At 30.2% G+C, this 26,671-nt stretch overlaps 1 protein-coding gene and 1 long non-coding RNA gene across 5 annotated transcripts in view; both read right to left on the bottom strand.

Moving 5' to 3' along the window:
• RhoGEF64C (Rho guanine nucleotide exchange factor at 64C) overlaps positions 1-26,671 on the bottom strand; it is a 111,419-nt gene that overhangs the window by 14,394 nt on the left and 70,354 nt on the right. For all 4 annotated transcript variants that reach the window (XM_012291747.2, XM_076531939.1, XM_012291745.2 and 1 more), the window contains one exon: positions 3,928-4,324. In XM_012291747.2, coding sequence (XP_012147137.2) covers positions 3,928-4,324 — 397 coding nt within the window. The remainder of the gene's footprint in view (positions 1-3,927; positions 4,325-26,671) is intronic.
• LOC143264472 (uncharacterized) lies at positions 14,764-15,657 on the bottom strand. The gene is made up of 2 exons (XR_013038207.1): positions 15,461-15,657; positions 14,764-14,994 (listed from the first exon to the last, which is right to left on the bottom strand). It is a non-coding gene; the product is annotated as an uncharacterized LOC143264472 (long non-coding RNA).

Here is a 26,671-nt window from a genome sequence, read left to right as displayed (position 1 = left end):
GATTTACTTTGCATATTAAAAGCTATGAACTCTCTAATTAAAATGTTTGACTACTGTAGTACACACATTTCACATATTACATTACCTTAAATTCAATAAAAATCAGCTGAGTACTTAAAATTTTTTAGTAACTGATGTTTGCAAAACTATTTTCTCATATATTGCATTAATTAAGAGTATACAGAGAATACTTTCCAAAAACCTTGTACATTTGTAGGTCTAAAACAGACGTTTCAATTTGTGTTCAAATTATTTGACAAAGTAATGCTAGTAATTATGTTACATCTACTATCTATAAAAAATTATCTTTATAAACAATAGTGTTCATTGTCTAGATTGTGAAGGAGTGTTAAGTATGTAGTTGGTCGCCATTGTATGTTAAGTTCAGGGGTCTAAGAGGGTTTGATTACATTGTATATGATGTTGCAAAAGAAATTTGATAGCATGGCGGTACTACAGACTGATAGAATTATTTTAGGATTAGCATATCAACTTGAAGCTTAAGCTCGCTGAAAATGTCTGTTCATGTCTTCCATTGATATTCTTAAAAATGGCAGATGGTCAATGACAATAAACAATGGTTAATGTGCAAATATACAAAGTATACGATTTGACATACAAAGTCGCAAAAGAATATTTGAAGTTTATTACCTCTTTAAAATTTGATGAAGGTAACATAGCTTTTGGTTAATATGTTTACTACAAAATGGCTGTAAGACACACAATACATAAGAAAGTAATAATTTTTAATGTTAGTTGTTGCTTAACAAGTCTAGCGTTACAAAATATCTTTTAGCATACTAATTTACAGTTTAAAGTTGTCGAAAATGTTTGCGTAAACGTTTCATACAAAATGGCTGACTCGAGTAAATAATGTCAAATAGTTTTCAAACTTTTATATTGTATAATAAAATATTTTAATTGTACAAACTGAAAATTACAGATATTACGCAAAGTTGAAAGATTATCGTTCTAAAAGAAATATGTGATAATTGAAGTATAAACTAAACATGTTAATGGCTAGTAATAATTGTTATGTTATAAATTGTATTATATTTTATGGAAGAGCCATTTATCTTGAGAATGTCAATAAAACATTTATGAAATTATTTTTATAAAAATTTAAGCGTTATATTAATTTACCATAAGTATATTTATGTTACAAAATTGTGTCAAGTTTTCTATTTTATGAAATTGATTATTTGTTATTTAATGACATAATCCTAATACATAGTTGTTTTTAAAAATAGAACAACTTTGTCTATGAGACAAATTTTATTAAATTTTAAAATTCAAACTGATATAAATAATATTTTACCATATTTTTTCGTCATCAAGTTATGTTATTCGTTTTATATAAGATTTAGATATATTAACCAACTATTGCTTTAAAATGGATGTATTGAAATATGTATTGCGTGTGAAGGTTTTATGTATTGTTTGAAGTATTATGAAACATATCACATCCGACAAACGTGACACAACTTAAAAAAGTATATTTTTCAGAAACGAGAAACTAGTTTCGAACAATATATAAGAATATACATATTGAATTTTTTAAATATTATATAAGAATATTTCTGGAATATTGCACAACGCAAATCTAACTGCACATATATGCATAATGTATGAACTTCAATTACTATACTGCTATTATTAATATTAATATCTTTATTACTGTTATTATTTTCATAGTAAGACTCATTTATGAAGCACCTTACACTGTCGCATGAATCATAAAAAGCGACATAACTGCTCTTCATCCGCTAAATTATGAAAACAAATGAATAAAATTTTCATAATAATCAAAGAATGTTTCTGTACCGTTGACTCGTCAATTGTATTTTTTACGTTATGTCACTTTTGTCATAAGTAGGCGACTTGTTATGGGTGCAGACGTGCAGTTATATAAAATAGCATTTTGCATCTGCGAAATTGCAGTTTCATCCGGTGTACGTGTCACTTTGGAAACTTACTTATGAACACTTAGCAAACATTGCCACTTAGAATACATTAACAAATGCTAACTGATCTAAAAGGCATGCGTGTTAATTACAAAACATCTTTCCGTTACTCACATTTCCTTTGAAGCGTGAACAAAATACGGAGGATTAAGATTACTATGATTATCGATGAATAAATTAGAAAGAAAATGATTTTGTGGTTGTATGATATTGCGATAGTTTTCATATCTAACTCTATTATATTTATTTCTTTCACTATTTTATATTATTTCTTTCGATGTTTAAAATATTAAAGTAGATTTCTAATTACGAGAACTATATTCTATACTAATAATTTTAATACAAAATTCTACATAAAATTTTTTGTAGTAAATCTACACATACTTTTCTATAATAAATTTTATACAGAATTTTTTATAATAAATTTTACATACAAGATTCTGCAGTAAATTCAATTTGTTGTAGTAAATTCTATATAAAATTTTCTATAGTAAATTCTACATAAAATTTCCTATAATAAATTCTACATAAATTTTTTCTAATAAATTCTACACAAAATAAAATATCTTATAGTAAATTCTACATAAATTTTCGCTAGTAAATTCAATACAAAATTTTTTGTAGTAAATTCTATATAAAATTTTCCACAGTAAATTCTACATAAATTTTCTCTAATAAATTCTACGTAAAATAAAATATCTTATAGTAAATTCTACATAAATTTTCGATAGTAAACTCAATTCAAAATTTTCCACAGTAAATTTTATATAAAATTTTCCACAGTAAATTCTACATAAAACTTCCTCAGGGAAATTCCACACTAAATTGTCTTTAATAACGTTTTAATTATCGATCAAGCTAACATTTCACAGTCAGAACGTCTTTTTCTGATGGTTTATCGTCTCATTCACTGCAATTGTTTATTGTACGAGCTCCTTATACCTACAGAACAAATAAACTTATTTCCGTTCGACTTTTACTATGAAGGCCTTGAACGATTAATGTACAAGGTGTTCAGCAAAATACTGTCCACTTCTCTTCAATTAATTTCGATAATTTATCCGGTTAAAAATATTTTGAACACAAATCAGTCAGTTCTTCAATATTTAAACTACAATAAACTTCAAACTACAATATTTAAAATGGATAAAAATGACTTTTTTCGATGAAGCATTAGTATCAACCCGTTTCTGAACACCCTCTATATTATTAATATAGCGAGGTTTAATTCCTGAAGAAAATGCTCTAAATACGTATAACGTTTCCCAGTTCCATAAATCTAGTATTTAATCCACTTTTTGGTTTATTTTAGAATACTCAACTCTAAAGTATATTCAAGAAAATAAAAGAAGTGTCAGAATGAGGAGAGCTTTGGACGATATGTTATGTTATATCCAGACAGTGCGCCAGTGTTAGAGAACATATACATTTGTGACCATTGAAAATTAACCATCAGCATTCGTTCATTTTATCAGCATTCTAAACGTATTTTTAAATATTTCTGAAAATATGCATTACTTTTCTTTTAGGTTACTGTAACAGTAGCTCGTATTCAGACGCTTTCAAAAATGAACATCCTCGCTTTTATTTTAAATACATTTGTACCGAACGTTACTTTCGTTCACCTTATTCGAACTCTGTATCATGAAACAGACTTATTTTAGATATAAACTGAGACGTTACGTGTTTCAAATATTTAATAGGGTTGATACGTTGTGAAACAAATATGGTAGCAAATATTCAGATCATTTCCTCTACCGTTGTCATTTTTGATCGTACAGGTTGTATTCGTGTAACCCATGTTCTTTCATGTCGTTCTTTTTGCTCAATACTGGCAAGCAGAACGACAGAACACGATAGTGTTAAGTAGTGCATACACTTCTCTATGTAAAATTATACTTCTCCAACCGTAAATTATTAAATAAACGTAATTCGTATTTAGATCAATTGTTAAGGAACTTACCCGCGAGGCTGGGTCTGGATCTCGAGGAAACCGACGGAAGTCGACATGTTCCTCCTAAAGGTACACCAGCCAATCGGTGACCACCGCACTTGCGGCAATTGCCGAACTTCCGGGTGGTTCCGCTGAGAAATTCTGGACAGGAACATACTACCAACACTGGTGCTCCCGGTGGTGGTGGTGGTGGTGGTGTCATGAATCCTCGTGGCTCGTGACCAGCCCTCGAAGATCGAACCGTACCGTACAGCCATGGATCACCATAGATCATTTGACGGGAAATCCCGCTACCGCCGCTTATCGTTCCCCACCCTTTTCCGGGATCATCGGTGCTCTGATTCTGCCTCGATAGACCCAGTCTCACACTCCACGACTTTTTTCCTTTGCTCAACGTGTCGTAATTCTGGAACAAACATATTTTTCCATTATTTATTTATTTCTTACCGAAATAATATATACTTTAATTACTAATACATACTTTATTAAAAATAATTTACAAATTACAAATAAGTTACGAATGACAAAAATAATATATACTTTAAAAAAGAAACTGTACACAGAGAGGAATTTAAAATAGGTTAACTGAATAAATCGTCTGCTATTGAAAGCAGAAGATAATGCATTAGATCAAACATATTTTGTAATGATAATATCAGTACAATTTGTTTTTTTAGTCATAACTTGCTATTTCTACTGTTTTTATAGCTGGAGACCTCAAACAGATATTTGTCCTGAAAACATGTTTTGAAAATCCTCTCAAAAATCCATTTCGATGTCATTTCATTTAACTTGGCATTTGAGTCTCGTGACGCACGTGTAGTTCAAATATGAGTCTCACTCGAATTCATAGTACTGTTCATTTTTAAATATAAGTCCAATTATAATTTGCATATTCAAGCATCTTTGAACACAAAATAAACTCGTTATGAAAAAATACAACAAAAAGTTTGTTGATCAACAAGTATTCTAATGTGTAGTGTGTCGCAAAAAAATGTACTCTTTGTCAATTAAAAAATTTACGAACAAACACGAATGTGTAAACCTAAATCAATCAACTCACATCTTGTGTTAATATTTATCTTATTAGACTTACAAATATGTCAATAAACACCGTAAGCAAAGTTATGTGCGTGTAGCCAGATACATTTGAACATCCAGCACATACTATTAAAAAAAATTGAATACGATTAATAAATTTTCGTTCAAATATTTCCCTTCGCCCTTGACATCCGACTCCACCCACGCCAAATTCAATAAACATTCACCAGCTATAAAAATATTAAAATTTGAGCGATTACTGGTAAAATGAAAACACGTTTTTGTTTCATAAGAACGAAATTTTTCCTCCGAGCAAACCAGTTGGCAAACGCGTGTACCGTATCACGAGATAGATTTCCTGTATCATTTGAAACGACGGTTTCTTAAAGAGCGAGTTTAAACCAGAAAAACCAGGCGATGACCAATTCAAATATTTTTCAATCCCCCTTCTTTTTACGGCTTCCTATAAATAGATATTTTTTACGATCGTGCATAGGCATGAAATTATTCTTTTCTGCGAAAGAGGAGACATGTCTTTGTCCTCCCCCGGTTTCTCTTCTCGTTTGTGGTCCAGCCCTAAAACAAGCCCGTTCTCTCGATCCTGCCAGTTTCACCAGGGGAAAACAAATTTAAAACGCGGTCTCGAACGATTCCTACCGTCATTTACTTTCCCTGAAACCTGTTGTTCTTTCCTTTTCTTTTTATCCATGTTTGTTCGTTCTTTCTTTCTTTCCCTCGGTCCCGCACTGCTCTCGTCCTTGCATTCAATGCACAAATACGCTTTCGAGGTATCGTTTTGCTTGATAATATCAGACGTGTTGTTCTGACGTTTTGCAGGGTCAGGTGTTATGTGGTCAATGTGAGAGAGATTGGGGAATTTGAAACTTGAGAACTTGGCAAATTGGGGATTTAATTTAGGTGTCGGGAGACGCGGGGATTTAGAAAATTGGAATTTTAGGAATTTGGGAATTTGGGGACTTGAGAATTTGAGGATTTGAAAATTTGGAAAGTTGAGAATTTGGGGATTTGAGAATTTGGGGACTTGAGAATTTGGAGATTTGAGAATTTGGGAATTTGAGAATTTGGAAATTTGAGAATTTGGGGATTTGAGAATTTTGGGACTTGAGAATTTTGGGACTTGAGAATTTTGGGACTTGAGAATTTGGGGATTTGAGAATTTGGAAAGTTGAGAATTTGGGGATTTGAAAATTTAGGGATTTGAGAATTTGGGGACTTGAGAATTCGAAATCTTGAGAATTTGGAGGTTTGAGAATTTGGATATTTGAGAATTTAGAAATTTGAGAATTTGGAAACTTGAGAATTTGGAAACTTGAGAATTTGGAAATTTGATAATTTGGAAATTTGAGAATTTGGAAATTTGAGAATTTGGAAATTTGGAAATTTGAGAATTTGGGGATTTCAGAATTTTGGGACTTGAGAATTTGGGGACTTGAGAATTTGGAGATTTGAGAATTTGGGAATTTGAGAATTTGGAGATTTGAGAATTTGGGGATTTGAAAATTTAGGGATTTGAGAATTTCGAGAGTTGAGAATTTGGGGACTTGAGAATTCGAGATCTTGAGAATTTGGAGACTTGAGATTTTTTTGGAAATTGAGAGTTTAGAAGCTTGAGAATTTGTAAATTTAATAATTCGCGCATTTGACAAATTACAAATTTAAAAATTGAGATATTTAGATTTTTGAAAATGACAGAATTTGAAGATTTGAGGATTCGATCATTTCTTCTTTAGGGGATTTGCAGATTTTGGGATTTGTAACTTGAGGTATTTAGAGGTTTAGGGACTTGTACATTTCAGTATTTGAAGATTTGAAAATATAGGATCTTATGAATTGAAAAGTTTGAGAAGTTGAGGATCTGAGAACTTAGAAATATTGAATATAGGAATTTAGAAATTTACAAATTTTTACTATTGGGAATTTAGAAACTAGCAAATTATGGAATTTGAGAATTTGTAAACGCAAAAAATTGTTAAAATAAAGAAACTTGAGAAGTTTAGACAAATAAGAGTTTTGTAACGTGAAAATTTGAGACACAGCAAATTTCCAAATTTTTAACTGTGTTCATTTCTATTGTTATTTCTTAACATTAGATATGTCTGATAAATTTTTCTTAAGGTTATATAACATCGACTAATTTTGTATGTACATATGTGTACAAAATAAAAAATGTACAATTTTGTATATGATTATAACCAAAAATCTTAAATCAAAATGAATTATTATAAAAAAAATAATCACAAAGAAATTAACATTCTCTTTGTTCTTTATTTCCGTAACCCACAATCCCACTTAAAACCAGCACAAAACTCAAATTCCAGATAAGATCTCATACTCCTCCGAATAAAATATTTCACAATATATATCTTAAAATAAAAATGTATCTCACATTAACGTAAAATTAACAAGATCAAATTTATAGCCCCTGCTCTTTCTCGAGTAGCCACCATAAATGTGCTATAATATTTATGCAAACGCGGAATCGTATTCATTTAAAACTACACGAAAAACTTGTCTCGCGGAAACAACTTTTATCGGATAATCTTTATTTTTTAATTAGAACAGTAATTAGCTGGCGAGTCAATGAAACGTCGTGCTTCGTTGAATCTCTTGCGCAGGAAATTTACAAACTGCGTTTCTTCGAGTCGAAGAAACCCTTTCGGCGTCCTCATATAAGATCATGCTAAATAAATTCTCGTTGTGTCTAAACTCTGTAAATTTTATTGTTTGCACACTTTCTTTGTACAATTCTCATGTTATTATTGCCATAGGTTCTATTTCTGTATAAATATGTTGTAGATATTTTATACAAATGAAAAATCGTGATTTAATTTAAAGAATTGATTGGCATCGCCATGATTCTTTTTTTAGGAATAAGTAATTAGTGATCGAAAGTTAATTCTTTACCCTCGAAAGGTGACTCATTATTTGGTTTAAATTAACATGAAATAGGTATTTTTTAAAGATATTTAGTGTTCTGTATATGTGACGTATAAATACAGTGAAACAAACACTAGTAGAAGATAATAGCAAAGGAATAATTTTAAAAGAATTCATTAAATTTGTCAACAAAAAATTGTAAAGTTCTGTGAAACTAATAGTACAGGTAAATTTTTAACTTCTGAAATTTTCAAATTTTTAACTTATCAAATTCACAAATTTTTAATTCCTCAAAGTTCTAAATTTACAATTTCTCAAAATTAAAAATTACTATTTTTTTAAGTTTCCAAACTCCCAAAGTTACAACTCTAATCTCTACAATTTTTAAATTTCTAGTACTTAAAATATTCGAATTTACAAAGTAGTAATTTTTCTAATTCACAAATTTCTAAGTTCTTAAATTTCTAAATTCATTTGTTTCAAATATTCAAGCTTCTTATTTTTCCAATTTTCCAATTTTTAAGTTCCTAAATTTATAAATTGACAGAACAACTTTAAACAGATAACTCTAAAATTTTATTGACAAAGTAAACTCTTTCTAAGTTGAAAAATTGAGAAATCGAGAAATTAGGAGAAATTTGAGAAACTTCTCAAATATCTAAATCTCCAATTTCTCAACTTAAAAAGAATTTATTTTATCAACAAAAAAATTCAGTTATCTATTCAGAGTCGTTCTGGAAAACTAGTAATAGAGAAACAACTTCAAAAGAATTCATTTTCTCAACAAACTTCAAGGTTGTAATTTACCAACATCAAAAATACTTTGTACAAAGGATAAAAAAGCTCCGAATTGTTTTGTTTTTGCAAACGAAAGTATTATTTTCGAGCGCCATATTCGACCTCAAGTTAACATCAACATTTGGAGTCGTGTTACGGATACGTGCAACTCATCGAGAATTCCGTTTGCTAAAAGAGGATATCCTGTCGAAAACGAAAGCTCCACGTACACATTCTCCTTTCCGAACGATAATAACAAGCAGGTAATTATTCGCAACAAGTACTTGCACTGAATATTAACGATACCGCTAAATAAAAGATTCAGAATCTTATTTACAACGTTGAGTGCTTAATGCGGCGGTTCTTAATCGGTGTTTTGTGGAACGCTAGTGTTTCGAAGTTCATTACAAGTGTTCCACAATTATTCAATTCTGACGAGCCAGTTTACTCCGCCATTTTAATCGTGTCTTTGTAAATGTACGCATAATATAATATCTCTTTTATTGTTTGGTTTTTATGCTGTGTGATTTGATTTATGGTACTTGATCAAGGCGTTTATGCAAATTTTTATTATTACGCGGTGACCTTGCTTGTGGTTTATCGGACTTTTATGGGAAGATCCACTTTTCAAGACGGAAATCGAGACAAAGTTTTGTCTATAAAGTTTGAAAATTTCAATTAAAATTATAATTTTTTAATTGTGGGATTTGGTAAGTGAGGAGTTTGGAATTTTTGAGGGTTGAGAGTTTGACATTTTTGAATTTTAGTATTTTAGGATTTTGGAATTATGGAATGTAGAGTTTTGGGGAGTTTTGAATTTTGGTATTTCAGAATTTCGGAATTTTACAATTTTTGAGATTTTTGAACTTACGTATTTCAGAATTTTGGAATTTTTGTATTTGGAACATGTTGCACATTAAAATATTACGTACCATAATTTTTATCGATGTAAATTTGTTCTAATTATTTACATCAAAAACATATTGTTTACATATAACATATGTTTACGTCAAAGACATATACGAATTACAAAATGAAATATAAAATAATAATAAATTGTTGGTAATGTTGGAAAATGTAACATTATTGAACACATATTTGTATTACTGCAAAATTTCTCAAAAACACGAATCAAATAAATAAAATTTGTTTCTATTTATACAAAAGTTCGATATCATTTTTATCCATATATAAATTTATTTATATTTATATAAAAATTCATCAGCGTTTTTAATCATAAGTAAATTCATTTTCGTTTATATAAAAATACATCATGATTTTCATTTATACATAAATTCACTTCTATTTGTACAAAAAGTTCACCATCACTTTTATTCATGAATAAGTTCATTCTTATTTATATGAAAATTCACCATTGTTCCTGTTCATAAATTCATTATGAATTATACATATACAAATTCCTTAATTACATATTTTTTTATTATATGCTTTTCATTGTTATTATATGTATATTTTTTATTACACCAAAGTTATTATATATTTATTTTTACATTGTAACTAAATTATTATATATTTTATAAAAGAACTATTTCTCCCGAATTAAAACGAATTTACGTACTAATTTAACAAATGCAAATAACGGGTTAAAGTTCTATCGTAAACACATGCAGGATACCGTACGAGGATAATTAACACGAGAGTTACCTGGAAAGCGAAAGCTTAATTGAAACCAGGAAACTCGTAAAGCAATGGCCGTTGTCTCTCGACTATTGTTTCTAGAGAATGAAAAAAAAATGATTAAGGCCGCATTTGCGTGTACGATGTGCGTGATCCAAGGTTACATATGATCTATGATCTTTCAAGAAAATATATACGTGAAGTTATCCGTACGCCCTTTTCTCTTTTTATACTGATGATAAATTAATAGTTGCGCACAGGTAAGTGATAGTGTGTTTGGACATTTTTTAAATTGAACGTCGAATTAGTACATATTAAATCTTTCCTTTAACTTTGTTGTCGATCTTTTATTAATTTTGCCTAGTCATTATAGTGGGGTAGTATCATGAGGAATTTGAACGGATGTTACTGTATGCAATAAAACAGTTAAGAAATATTTCTATGTTATGGCATTTATTTGCATTGAAATTGGGTAACACTTATGTTTATTTATTTGGTTATATAATGATATTTGCAAATTATGTAAGCGTTGTATTTTCATTGTGTAAATGTTGATGTAGAGAAAAATTTTTGCAATGTTCTGCTGTTTTATTATTCCATTTTCTACTATTGTATTAGTTCATTATTTTTTTGGTTTACTATTTTGCTGTTTTACGATTTTACTATATTACTACGTTATCACTTTACTGCTTTATCATTTTGCAATGTTAGAATATTAATATTTTAGTAATTTAGTAATTTAGTATTTTAACATTTTAGTATTTCACTATTTCACTACTTTGCTATTTTACTACTTTACTAGTTTACTATTTTACTACTTTACTACTTTACTACTTTACTATTTTACTCTTTTATTCTTTTACTATTTTACTATTTTACTATTTTACTATTTTACTATTTTACTTTTTTACTATTTTACTATTTTACTATTTTACTATTTTACTATTTTACTATTTTACTATTTTACTATTTTACTATTTTACTATTTTACTATTTTACTATTTTACTATTTTACTATTTTACTATTTTACTATTTTACTATTTTACTATTTTACTATTTTACTATTTTGCTATCTTACAATTTTGCTATTTAACTACTTTACTATTTTACTGTTTTTCTAGTTTATTGTTTTAGGACCATGTTATTCTACTGTTCTGTTATTCTATCATTTTTTCACTTTACTACATTACTATTTAACTACTACACTACTTCATTATTTTACTGTTTGATTATTTCCTTATTATATTATTCAACTATTCAGGTATTAAACTATTCAACTACTCAACTATTCAATTATTCAACTATTTAACTACTCAACTACACAACTATTCAACTGTCCAATTATTCAACTATTCAATAATTCAACTGTCCAAATATTCAACTATTCAACTACTCGATTATTCAATTATTCAACTGTTGAATTCTTAAATTATTCAACTATTTTATTATTCTACTATTCAGCCATTCTGTCATTCTACCATTTTATAATTTTACTATGTATGTTTTACTGTTCTTGTTATTCCAACTATTTTTACTATTTTACTATTCTAAGCACTGTTTTATTATTTTACAATTACTGCTACTATATTATTTCGATTATTTTAATGTATCTTGACTACACTGCACTATTATTTAGTTACATATTATTCAATATTAACTATTCATTGTCTGACTGTTCCACTCATCCAGTATTATACTATTTTGCTATTTCATTATTCTATTTAAATATACAGGCTTTTGTTCTTTTAATATGTACACATTATATATGTATTTTATATATGTACAATGAGAGTATTTCAAACCCAATAGTAATTTACTCTTCAAACAAATCTTTATAACATAAACTTAGAAATGAAACCCTCGAATGACATACAAATATTTAAAAAACTTTTATACAATTTTTAGTTCACAAGCATTTTCATTAAAAATTACATATTATTTCGAATATAATTGTTATTTTCTAATTATCAGATACAATTGTCATTTATTTCTAACTATCCATTTTATGGTCATGATTATGATTATGATAATTATATTATCCAATTACTCAAATACCTTTTCACTCGAGACAAAAATGTATCGAACATACAATCTATTACTTATCCATAAATAGTTTCTTTCAACTCGAGTCAAAAGACCACACAAAACACTGTCCAACATACAAAAAATTACCTCAAACAAGATACCTCTATCAATCCTAACAAGAACTCCAATTGACAATCCCCGTATGCGTTAACAGCAGAAAGAGAATGCGCATTCTTCGCAAGAACGAAATTCATCGAATCAATTTAACGGTGATTAAATTCTTATAGAATCAAAACACCTCGCCTCTTACTTTCATAAGATCCCACGTGAAAAACGTTTCACATTTTCTCCTCGACGAGATCGAACTCGGGTTCATTTCACATTCTTTCATTCCACCTGTTTTCTTCCTTTTTGCCAGCCTTCGTACACTCGTGGAATTACGAGAGGAGCATCGAGAACGATGTTGAATAACGATAATGAACGATTACGATAAATTACTTCCTCTAACGTTCGGGGCCGAAGGGTTCGATATCCAGACACGTCGAGAAACGAAGAAAATCGGTGACTTCCTTCGCCGAGTACTTCCTCCCCACGGGGAAAAAGGAGGTTATTCGTATTTCGTGAGATGGATATCGCATGATATGACATCACGAGTGTCGGAAAATGGAGCAGATTGCTAGCCCGAAGGCAAACTTCGATACGCTTTACTTTCTCGACTCGACTTTCGTAAAAGTCTCGTGTTCCAGAAGCTCACGTAAGAGGAGCGGCCTGCACGGTCGTTTCAGAAACAACGAGAAAATCGACGTATAGACATACGGATAAAACAGTTTCAACGGTTATAGAAACGTGTTAATATCTTGCAGGTGCGACGGGCGTGGCCGACGAAATTTCAGACCTAACGGGTACAGCTTTCGATCCAGTGACATTTTCGAACGATTTTTCCGGCCACGGTGAAATTTATCGCGCTACTGAATGCTAACGTTTCCGTATGGAGTTGAGCAGTAGATTCGGTGGCAGTTAATTTATTTTTTTTGAGTGCAGAATTTGTGAGTTTTGGAATTTGGAAAATTTGGAGTTTGGGAGTTTGACAAATGTGGAATATTGGAATTTGAAAAATTTTTGGTTTTGGAGTTTGGAAAGGTGGAGATTTTGAAATTGAGGAATCTGAAAAATTTGGAATATGTGGGATTTGTGATTTGGAGGTGTAGGGGTATTTGAGAATATGGGGATTGGATATTTGGGTGTTTAGTGATTTATGGATTTGAAGATATGGGATTTTGGAAATTTAGGAAGCCTGAGAATTTAGAAATTTAGGGACTTGGGGATTTATGGATTTGGAAATTTGAGAATTTGGGAATTTGGGAGCTTGGGGTGTCAAGGATCCGAAAATTTGGGGATTTAGGGTTTTGAGAATGCGGAGATATGGGTATTTCAGTATTTAGGGACTTAGAGATTTAGAAATTCTGAGATTTAGAGATTTAGGGATTTAGGGATATGAGTATTTAAGGATTTGAGAATTTGAGAATTTGAGAATTTGAAAATGTGAGGATTTGAGAATTTGAGGATTTGGGGATTTATGGATAAAGAGATTTGGGATTTTGAAAATTTTAGAAATCTGACAATTTACAAATTTAAGATTTTGGAGATTCGTGGATTAGGAAATTCGGTAGTTTTGTAATTTGGTAATTTAGTAATTTGGTAATTTGGTAATTTGGTGATTTGGTGATTTGGTAATTTGAAAATTTCTGGATTTAGGGATTTGGAAATTGGAAATATGGAATTAAAAATTTGGAGATTTAGCGTTTGGAAATTGAGAAATTTTGGAACTTATAAATTTATAAATTTAAAGATTCAGAAACTCAGAAATTTGAAAATTCAGTAATATAGTGGTTTTGAAAATTGGAAATTTGAGAATTTGGAGAATGAGAAAGATTAGAATTTGAAAACTGGGGATTTAGGAATGTAGAAATTTGAGAACTGGATAATTAGAAATTTAGAAATTTATAATTTCTAACTAATGAGTGAAAATTTGTTCCTCGGTTTTCTAATTATTGAACTACACCTACATGTATACATTCTAAAAATAAATAGCAAGTAAGGAAAGTAAAAAAATATTAAACAATTGTTAAAATACAATAAACTATAAATAAATAAGTGCATATAGTTATAAGGTAAAGGTACCAGTAGTTGACCAGTTAAGAGAAATTTTCTACGGAAACAATGGTAACTCTTTACTCTATCAATAAATGGCGAGAATCAATGCATGGAGACGTTCGTTAAACCCTTCAGATTATGTACCAAGACCACTTTTTAAAAAAAGTTAAGTTATACAAGTTTGGTAAATATTTTTGAGAATTCGGAAAATGATCCAGTAGTTGACCACTCTTGAAAAGGAAAAAACTAGTAATTGACCACCTCTTTTCGTTAGTAGTTGACCACTTATATTCGAAGCAAGGTTAAAAGACTAATGCTGGAAATCAGTTTATTATCGTTTAATTTTAACAATAAGCAGTACAAATCATATTTAAACAATAAAACGACGAAATTAACCAAATTAATTGAATAAAACATTCAACTCAGGAACAGAATAAACATTACGAGTTCTGCTTGCTTTGGTGGGCTCATTAATATGAGAAACTACAGCATTCCATTTGTAGTCCAACACGTCGGGCTTCTCTGGCCACTTCCATAATCAACTAGTAAAATAGCAAAATAACAAAATGACAAAAGAGAAAAAGAGGAAAGATGAAAAACAAGAAAATAGGAAAAGAGCAAAGATGCAAAATAATAAAATAGTAAAATATGAAAATCGCAAAACACTATAGCAGTATGATAGTAAAGTAGTAAAATAGTAAAATAGTAAAATAGTAAAATAGTAAAATAGTGAAATAGTGAAGTAGCCACTATTCACTTCCATGCCTGTCAACTTCTGAAAGTTGTACATTAACAATACCCAAAAGTTGACCATTAAAAAACTATTGTTTTTTTAAGTTAGAACGACAAAAACAATGTATTTATTAAATTGATAAAACATTGTAAGCGCTTACACAGTAACTGATTTATTCACAAAATGTTCGCAACATATAAATTTTTTATCTGGACTATAGAGCTATTCTTAACAGAATCGTTAAGGAAATAGAAATATATCGGCACACTACTTACCTTATTGCACTCGGATATTCGCTGCTAATAGACACACTTTACTTCACGCGCAATTGTTCCAAAATTTAAACAACAAATGTCGTGGCATCTAAAAGTCACTATCATCTGAAGTGCGCAACTTATACAAACCTTATTTCATCATTTTTTAAACAAAATGGTCAACTACTGGTACATGGTCAACTACTGGTACTTTTACCTTATATATGTAAATATTATATAATTGCTAACTATTCTTTGATCTACTTTATGGATTACAATTATTTATCCCTATTGATTGAAACAATATCCTTCTGGATTGTTTAATATATCCTAATATTTTTGAATAAAAGTTTATTTTAAATTATTCTAATAAAGAACTATTAATCTCGTATTAAATTTCTATTCAAATACAGTTCAACAAGTATATATTCACATACAACAAAAATTATTCAATATTCCTGAATAGTTTTATTTTCTTTTAATTTTTAAATCTGAAAACCTTTGGTAATGGTTTGAATATACATAACATTCTCCCGTTTCTTAAAAAGTGACTCGTTTACAGTAAATTGACCTCTTCGATATCGAAAATCGGTAGGTTCGAAATAGTTTGAAGATTAATAACGTTCTCTCATTCTTTACAAAGTGAATCGATTACAAAAATATATTTAACCCTCTGGTATCGAAAATCAATAGGTTCCCACACGGAATTCAGTCATTCGTTAATATTAGGTGGCATGTATCGAATGGCCAATTTCGAAACATAGAAAGTCAGACACGATTTTATGACATAAAAGTATCGCAAAATTGCACTAAAACCATATCAATTACAAGTTTGCTAATTTACGACATCCACTAATCATTAAATTATCGAAAACTTTATTAAAATTGTCATGTTTATTTTCTTATATTTTATTCCGTGCAAATCTCACAAACCTTTTTACAAACTTTATTATAATTGTATTTATACAATTTTTCCAATTTAATTTTCTCAAAAACCAAGTTCTTTACAAAAAATACTTATATCATATTCTTTTAATTTCATTTCATAAAAATCTACCATTTTCTTACAAATTTTCTCTCACACATATTTTTGCAATTTTTCAATTTTGTCAAAAAGCAAGTTCTTTACGAAAAATTCTTATATATCACTTTTTCTTACAAATTTTTTTACAAATTTTCTTACAAATTTTCTCACAAATTTTTCTAATTTAGTTTTCTTGAAAACTAAGTTCTACATGTACGAAGAACTTTAGCATCACTTTTTTACAAATTTTATTCCGCACAAATCTTACAAATGTTTGAGAAAATTCTTCTACCAATTTTTAAATTTAAATTCTTGAAAACTAATACTTCTATCAATTTTCAGATTTAAATTCTTGAAGACCAATACTTCTATCAATCTTCAAATTTAAATTCTTGAAAACCAATACTTCTACTAATTTTCAAATTTAAACTCTTGAAAACCAATACCTTTATCAATTTCCAAATTGAAATTCTCCAAAATTAATACCTTTATCAATTTTCAAATTTGAATTCTTAAAAACGAAACTCCATACGAAAAACATTTATACTACATATTCGACTTATTTTTAACGTAAAATCACCTCCTGTCTGAATGTACTACCAGTTATTAATCACCCTGTATATGTAGTTACGCATTTTCCTATTCGTTTATAACTCAACACAAGACAAAAAGAAGAGGTTCCATAGAAATATAGTTATTGATTTTGCCGAGTAAAACGGTATCCGAGCAAAATCGAGTCTATCGAAAGGACGAAGAGAATGGAAAGAATCAAAAGTCGACCACGTGTGACATAAAAGGCAGAAGTCCACTTTCCCTCGATGGCCAAGGCTCGGATCAAGATGACCTCAAGTGATGGGCATCTTTTATTCCTCTCTCTTTTTCTTACTCATTGTGTCTTCCTCTTTCCCTTTTCGCAACAATCGACACACTCTTCTTCCTGTACAAACAGTTTTCGTTTCCTTTTGCACTCAGCGCGATTTCAAAAGCGCAGTTCCGTTTTTATGTGTATTTCTTTCACCGAGGCTTGAAGAATTTTGAAATTTAATAGCAAGTTTAGTAGTGATCGCATCGAGGAAATCTTCTTTTAAGTGGTGAGATTATCGAACATGTTCTTTGTTGAGATTACTACTTATATTTAGAATGTGACTAGTTTATCATGATACGCAGTGTAATCTTGTAATGCTGTGTGATGCAAGTTTACGCTGTAAAGTGAAGGTATGATGCGTGTGTCATTGAAATTGAAACGTGAGTTTTCTTGAATTGAGGAGAACAGTCGAATAAAAATCAAATATGTAATACTTACAAATTTTTTAGTTTTCAAAATTTCAAATTTTAGAATTGGTAGCTTCTTTAATTTTCAGACTTGTAACTTCAAATTTTCAAATTAGTCATTTCCTCAATTTCTGGATTCCTAATTTCTAAATTTCTAACTCTATAACTTGAAAATATCTCACATCTGAAATTCACACACATGTCACATAGTATGTCACACATACAGTGGGTAACAAAAGTAAGTAAACACTTAGAGCTTGTGGCAAAAAAACATTTGTGTCAAAGCAAATATGTAACTTCAAAAAACAAATTGTATATCTGCTGAAACTACATGAAATAATCTATATAATTATGCTGATAAAATGTTTATTAGTGCTGGATTTTCTCGTAAAAAATAATAAAGATTCACGGTATGCAACGAATACACGTTCCAAAAGTAAGTAAACACGACCGGCATTGCTCAATAACTTTTTAATACTTGCAATTTTGCAATTTATTTATAAATGACACTTATAGATTATTTCATGCCGAATCTGAATTCGTAAACTGTTTCTTTGTAGTGGTTATCGTTTTCGAGAAAATTTGACTTAAAGGAAAATTGTAAATTTTCAACTTTGGAAATGTTTCACGGTCTTATAGTTGCTTTTATTCATTTTATTTTTATACCAAACTATTCTGCAAATTCTCTTGAATAAAATGATATGAATTGTGATAAAATTGTAATTATTTAATTATGTTTAAATGCCAATGGAAGTGAAGAAGAAACCCAAGACTCGCCGATGTCTGCTGATGTTTTTTAATTTATTTCAACGACTAAGAGTTTCAGAAAAATTCTAACCAGATCAAACGAAACAGTAAATATTACAGTTGAAAAAGGTACACAAGAAAGATAACAAATCGTGTTATGTTTTGAGTACATGTGTTAAACGTTTCGGAAAATTATTAGTACGAAATCCAAAAAACGTTCGTATAAAAAAGACGACGGTCAGTGATGAGTCTCACTGCCGTTACTATGTGAAGTTGTTACATGTTTAGTTATTCTTTAATGTAAGGTTAAATGAATGGCCGAAATCCTATTCTTCATTGCACAACGCGAATATGCAGTTACAGCAGTGATACTCTAAGTGTTTACTTACTTTTGTTACCCACTGTATATCATACATTGTGTTACATATATATCATATGTATTATAATTCTTTTGTAGTACGAAATGACGGAAAATATGTAGTCATACATATGTCACATATTATGTCACACATACATATGTTACACTTTATGTCATATGTGCTTCAATTCTTTTATGTCATTAAACATGTAAAATATATATATGTTACGTATATGTCACATATTATATCGCATATATGTCATACATTGTGTTACATATGTGTCAGATACGTGTCACATATATTGTTTTTCTTTTAAGTCACGAAATCATGCAAAATATATACAGTCACACATATGCCACACATTATGTCACACATGTGTTGCACGTTATGTTACATATATGTCACATTGCAATTCTTTTATGTCAATTAATGAAAAATATATACATATTACATATTATGTCACACGCATGTACCATATTAAGTCACACATACGTCGCACATTATGTTAAATATGTGTCACATATATTGCTATTCTTGTACGTAACAAAATTATGCAAAATATATACAGTCACATATATGTCACATATCATGTCGTATATATGTCACATATGTTACATCCACGTCACGTATTTTGAAACGAACATTCGATATGCAACAATTTAACTGCCGCAAACTAGCTCCTATCGAAGCAAATTTATTTATCGTCAGACAGAATTATTGCTATTTTCCATCTAGTCTTACAAACGATCATCGTCAAGATTAATTACACCGATATGATTAATGTTAGCATTGAAGATAGGTTTACCTTATTTGTTCACGGTTCGCGCGCAATGAATTAATAGCGGACACAGAATCAATGATGAACAACGACCGATAGGAAATTGCACGTTCGAATTCCGACACGGTGCTTGTGAAGTTAGAAATTACCAAGTCAGCGTCCACGGTTGGAGAAGTATAATCTTACATAGAGAAGTGTATGCACTACTTAACACTATCGTGTTATGTCGTTCTGCTTGCGAGTATCGAGCAAAAAGAACGCTCCCATGGGTTACACGAATACAACCTGTACGATCAAAAATGACAACGGTAGAGGAAATGATCTGAATATTTGCTACCATATTTATTTCACAACGTATCAAACCTATTAAATATTTGAAACACGTAACGTCTCAGTTTATATCTAAAATAAGTCTGTTTCATGATACAGAGTTCGAATTAGGTGAACGAAAGTAACGTTCGGTACAAATGTATTTAAAATAAAAGCGAGGATGTTCATTTTTGAAAGCGTCTGAATACGAGCTACTGTTACAGTAACCTAAAAGAAAAGTAATGCATATTTTCAGAAATATTTAAAAATACGTTTAGAATGCTGATAAAATGAACGAATGCTGATGGTTAATTTTCAATGGTCACAAATGTATATGTTCTCCAACACCGGCGCACTATCTGGATATAACATAACATATCGTCCAAAGCTCTCCTCATTCCGACACTTCCTTTATTTTCTTGAATATACTTTAGAGTTGAATATTCTGAGATATACCAAAAAATGGTTAAATACTAGATAATCGAGCTAGGAAACGTTGCATGTATTTAGAGCATTTGCTTAGGAATGCTGAATGTAATGGCAGTCATTATTACACGACGGAATTCATTGCATAACTTATGATAAAACTGTCTTTTAATGTCAGTAATATAGTGGCCTCAAATCAACTCTTGGTTCAATAGATTATTCTTGAGAAAATAAGGTAAAGTTAGGAATTCAGAAATATATGTTTCGATTTAATTGTATAATTCTTTCAAAGTATTAGGGGTGTTCATGGAAAATTAAAATAAAAGTAGACCAATTGTAAGATGGATCAAGATAAGATTATATTATAAAAACAATGAAAAGAATATTTTATTAACTTGAGTTTCAAAGAATTTTTAATTCAAGTGAAAGTTTGATTATTATATGTACTCTATGCAAAATATTGAGCTTGACATTTGTAAATAGAGATGAAAATTCTGATCTAATGCAGTATAATAATTGTTTTTATTGTAATGTATAATACGATTGATCTATGAAAATATTACAGAATACGATTTGACAGGCCATGAAAACAACCTAATTGGTAAAAGAAAAATGAATTATTCAGCGATTCTGTTTCCCAAGGTAGTTAAACATAAGCGAATCGCGTTTTTTAAATTTCATGAAAAGGATAATAACCCGACAGAGAGTTTATTAATTCATGGATGCTAACGTGATAGCACTCGTAAATTCCAATTACGAAGACGAAACGCAGAACGTTCGCTTTCGGAACCGTGGAATACGAAAGAAAAATCGGAACTGCTATAATTCTTACAATCTCATTTCAATAATGAAATAGAAGCTTTATTTTGATGTAACAATTGACGTTATCTAATTTTTAATCTTTTATTATATTAAAATGTAATCTTTTCTCGTTTTGGTTTACTTGTTTCTCAAAATTTCAATAATGAAGTAAAAGGTTTATTTCAATACAACAATTGTCATTATCAAACTATTAATTATTTATTACATAAAATTTTAATCATTTCTCGTTTTGGATTACTTATTTAATAAAGTATATAATAAGAGTATTTTCTTTGTGTTCGATGTATTTATTCATCATTGCTTAATGTTACAATATGACATTTTATATCTAAACATGTCTAAACATTTTATATCTGAATTCTCAATTTTAAGATTAAATCTAAACATTGAGAATTTATTTACCTAAAATTTGTAAAGGTTTAACAATTTATCATGAGCAGTAAAAATTGAAACAGTTGACAAACTAATATCTATTATAAATAAATGCAGCCAATATTATAAATGACTGTTAGATCACAGCAGTTAACGTCCGTAATTTAAGCAATCAATCAATCAGTAAATGTTGGAGAGATGTGACGCGACCAAATCACTAGATTCTTTGGAGAAGTGTAAAAATATAATTTTTCTTCATGTAATAGGCAGTGATCCTTGAGAAAATGGTCAGATCAAACGAAGGCAAATTGGCAGATTGAAAGGATTATTTATAGTTAAATCTAATATAAAGAACATTCTTGTAACACTTCAAGTGGCTAAACTGAACTCGTTTGAAACTTTAATGAACAGTAATTTATTTTATTTTTAATAATGATCGACTGTTCTGATGATAGCTAATTTCATCACAGTTAGATACTAAAAGTTAGGTATCAAAGGTTAGCTACTTTTATCGTAGTCACATAATCAAAGTTACCTATATTTATCATAGTTAGATACTAAAAGTTAGCTGTTAAAGTTTAGATACTTTTATCATAATTAGATGCCAAAAGTTACCTATTTTTATCACAATTAAATATTAAAAGCTAGCTACTTTTATCACCTGAAACTATTTAATAAAATTATTTATCATGGGTTAAGTAGAAATGTTTGTCATCACACAAGTGATTATTTCAAGCACTCACGAGTCATCACATAAGTGATATGGCGATTATACAACTCATTTGTCAGGTATATTAGTTAGCTCAATGTAGACACTATTGCAATCTCAAAATAAAGAAAGTTAACATGTTACTTCAATTTTGTGTATCACATATTTTCATATAAATACATTACCAATATTTAACATTGGAATATTATTACAAAGTAAATTGTTGAATTAAACATTTTTGAGATCAACTTACGTCTCTTTCCTTGAAGTCTATGATGATTCATATTGAAATAAGAATGATACGTATACTATTTTACATTTTACTATTTATTCATTCATTTCTCTTTACTTTTAATTTCAAGTTAAGTATGCATCACGCGTGTGTTTCGCATTAACTTTTACCATACAATTTATTCACCAGCTGCGGCTACTTTTCCACTGCTATATTGAAACAAATAAAATTAAAATGTCATTTCGATTTTATAGTCAATGAGAGGTTCAGAGACGCATTGTGAAACTGCAGCAACTCTAATTTCAACTTGATATTAGCAATAACATAGTAAATAATATTTGATTTTGTTCTTATAGGATTTTAACAAGTTCGTCCATTTTCTTTTCATACATGCTTATTTCCTGTTGCACAATTTTAAATGTATGATGTTTAATGTGATGTTTAATGTAATATTTAAAGGCTAAGAACTTCATGGAGCAGCACCCCTACTAATTTCACCTACGAGCCGCCATATTCAACGATCCTTGACTACGCGAACTATAATCAGATTTAAACTTCAAATTAACCAGAAATGAGTTGAATTTTTAAGTAAACTAAAAATCCGAGCAAGCTTCACTCAGCGAGTGCGTCACGAGTACAGCATCAAAGTACAGCAAGTTAACCTCTTGCCATACTTTGACGAGTCCGACACGTGACACACTCGTTATTCAACTGCAATCAATTTTTCTCGAATTCTTAAACGATAACAATGTATGACAATGCTGTTCTCTACACGAGTACATTGGAACGAAGTTTTTGATGATTAAATCATAATTTTTCCCAAAGATATGATACATATACTTTAACTTTGATAATTTACTTTTTTAGAAAATTCACAAATATGTAATTTCCAAATGTTTCCAATATCGTGTATTAGCCCTTTGCACTCGGCTGTCCCCTCTGAGGGGACATTTTGAACGACAAAATAAACTTTCCGAGTGCAAAGGGTTAGTGCAAGGAGGTCCCATGGTGCCTAAACTTGGCGTTACCTTTTATTTACATGTAATGTAGTTTTGTGATATTTGTTAATACTCTTATAAAACGTGGTGAAGGCAAAAAAGTGCGAATCAAAACATATGAAGATCATTCAATTGAAACGATGAGTGGGCCAGTTGAGCCACTATAGTGGCGCTATGTAATCTACGACATTCGCGGAAGCCACTATAGTGGCGTGTCGTGCCTAAGAGGTTAAAGTAACTGCAAGTGAGCATTACACGGGGAGTTCTCGTTAATTCAGACCGTTGTAAAAAAGGCGAACTCATATAGTCATTTAAGATGGCGGAATGTATAAAATTACACATAAATTCAACCGTGTCCCACACGTTTTTCGCGATAAGGTGAAGTACAAACAGTAGCAAGTTTTACTTAAGGTTCCCTATGGAAGCGGATACGTAACGCGTACGTGCTGGAGAACACAAGGCATAAAGAAACGAAGAATTATCACATGGACGAATGTACTCACTGGGATTCTTGACGGCTGTGAAACGGTGAGCGAGTGAGCCACTATAGTGGCGCTATGTAATCTACGACATTCGCGAAAGCCACTATAGTCGAAGAGATGGTATCCGCGAAAGCTACTATAATGGCGTATTCTAAGAGGTTAATATTCAAACTTGCAGTTCAAGTCCAATTTGCATCAACGATTGCATAATACCACATTGACATAAAATTTCAACTTTCTTTGTCTGTTTTAATACAAAGACTACATATAGTATTTGATTAGTTCTAACAGACCCCCCTAACAAATAAATCACAGGGAGTAAACCGTAGACGGATCGTATTTGGTCAAAAGAGGTACGCAATCGAAGACAGGTGAATATAGGAATTATCCAGATCCGATCTTGTAAGGTGGCCGTGCATGAACCGGGGTCACGGCGGATGCACCATAGATGCATCATGCTGTATGCGAACACGAGACACTAGTTACACAATCTTCTCGAACCCGTATTCAGACGATACAGCAATTCGCGAACCGAGACCTGGTTCTTCTTCGACGTTTTCCTTACCGGATGCTTAGCCTCATCTTTTTCATAATCCTGGTCCGTGATGTTTTCACTGATTGACACGAAACCCGGATGCGGATAATGATCTCGATTAGATCGGTGCACGCGATACCTGTGTTCTATAATAGTGGTCTTTCTATCGCCTGTTCATGTATGTATATAGATTTATCTGTGGGATAATTCTTTAGCTTATATCCGATGAGTCGAAAAAGGAAATGGCAAGAAAACCGTGTTTTCTCGATTTAATGCGAAGAGAGTGCGTACTTCTGGGACGCAATATCTCGAAAGTTCTATCGTGTGGCATAGCAATGTGGGCCAAACGCAAAACCGGTTGCACGTGAGGCACTTACTACCGTGCTGGTAACATTTGACGGAATGATCATATCGAAGGATACATGGGTGGAATTTATTTTATACAAGGTTGATGTGGAAATAAAATATAGTTGTGTCGATTGATCTAGAAATGAATCTTTGATAATCGGAGGCAGTTTGGAAATTGAATAGTGGAATTTGGGGATTTATGAATTTCGATTTATGAATTTCAGAGTTGGGAGATTTGAAAGTATAGAAATTTATGAATTTGATAATTTAGACTTAAAAATAAACAAATTTAAAGATTTGACATTTTGAGACTTGAAATTTGAAGTTCGGAAATTTGAACTTTTGGAAATTTGTAAAATTGTAAAATTGTAAAATTGAAGAATTGAAAAATTGTAAAATTGTAAAATTGAAAAATTGTAAAATTGAAAAATTGAAAAATTGAAAAATGGTAAAATTGTAAAATTGAAAAATTGAAGAATTGAAGAATTGAAAAATTGAAAAATTGAAAACGGAATACCTTAAAGTAAAAATACTGAAAAACAGGAAAAATTGCGAATGTGAAAATTCAATAATTTAAAAATTTGTAAATTGGAAAATTGTATCATACGAAAATTCCAAAACGGAAAAACTGAAAAATTTGAAAATATAAAAAATTGAGGAAACAAAACTTGATAATATTCAGCTTACAAGAGCTAATACTACTACTATAAATACTACATACCTAAACAATTACAAAGGAAACTATACCACGACTTCTAAAGCGAATATCTTCCTTAGTTTGCAAAAGTGCTATAATTACACAAAATTATCACTAACAAAACCATCTACAATTGTGTAAATTTTAAACGCAATCTACATTTGAAAGCTCGTGCACTTCCCTTCTTAACTTTGTAATGTTACAATTTATATCAACATTTTTACACTTGTTTCCGTTATTATCCAAGAAAAATCCATTATTTGAAACCTGAAATTGCACTTCCAGCAAGCAAAGTGAAAGTGTATACACTATTTAAACAAATGATTTTGTTTGAGAGCGAAACGTTTTCGCTTGAAGTAGAACCAAATTCTGTTAGATTTCTATCAGCTTCTAATACTTTTCTTCCGCTGCACATATCGCGATTTTCGACTCTACGATTTGCTTTCACCAATGTGCGCAATATCCTTCAAAATAATTCGATCAATAATCCACAAGAAACACCGTTTCATTTAAACTATCGATTAATAGTTTATATGTGAAAAAAATAAAGGAAAAATTTGCGAAGTAGATCGTGAATTTGAAATTTTTCGTCACGTGTCGTAATCAGTCATCGTAAATCATATCGCAGGTGTATCATTTATTAGAACAGATAGAATACAACTTTCTTCGCTTCCTTACAACCTGTTACCATGCTTTCTAAACTTCCACATATTTTCTTGCCATTAACAGCATTAAAGTCAATTATCGCTGTTGAGAGATGATTAAACTATCATGATCGCTTTATTATTCCTAAATGATACTATTACTACCTGTTTGTACATTTATAACACCTTTTACCAAACTTATTCCGTGTAAATCATTTTACTTACTTTCCATAATCTTTAAATCATTCCAATGGATTCTATTCTTTGATCATATTGAAAATTTTTATGTTACAGTTTTGAAAAATTTAGTACTAAATTAAGTTTTCACATCAAACTAAAATTTTCTTCCCCACAAAAAGTCATGTAAATGTTAACCTAGATTCAAACAAATTTTAAAAAATTAGAGGAAGAAAGAAATTAAAGTTTACAAACTTTTAACGAAATTATAACCTAAAGTATAAACGAAATTTACAAAACA

The sequence above is a fragment of the Megachile rotundata genome, chromosome 5 (assembly GCF_050947335.1).
Source record: "Megachile rotundata isolate GNS110a chromosome 5, iyMegRotu1, whole genome shotgun sequence".
Lineage (NCBI taxonomy): Eukaryota > Metazoa > Arthropoda > Insecta > Hymenoptera > Megachilidae > Megachile > Megachile rotundata.
This window is presented reverse-complemented; position numbering and strand designations above follow the sequence as displayed.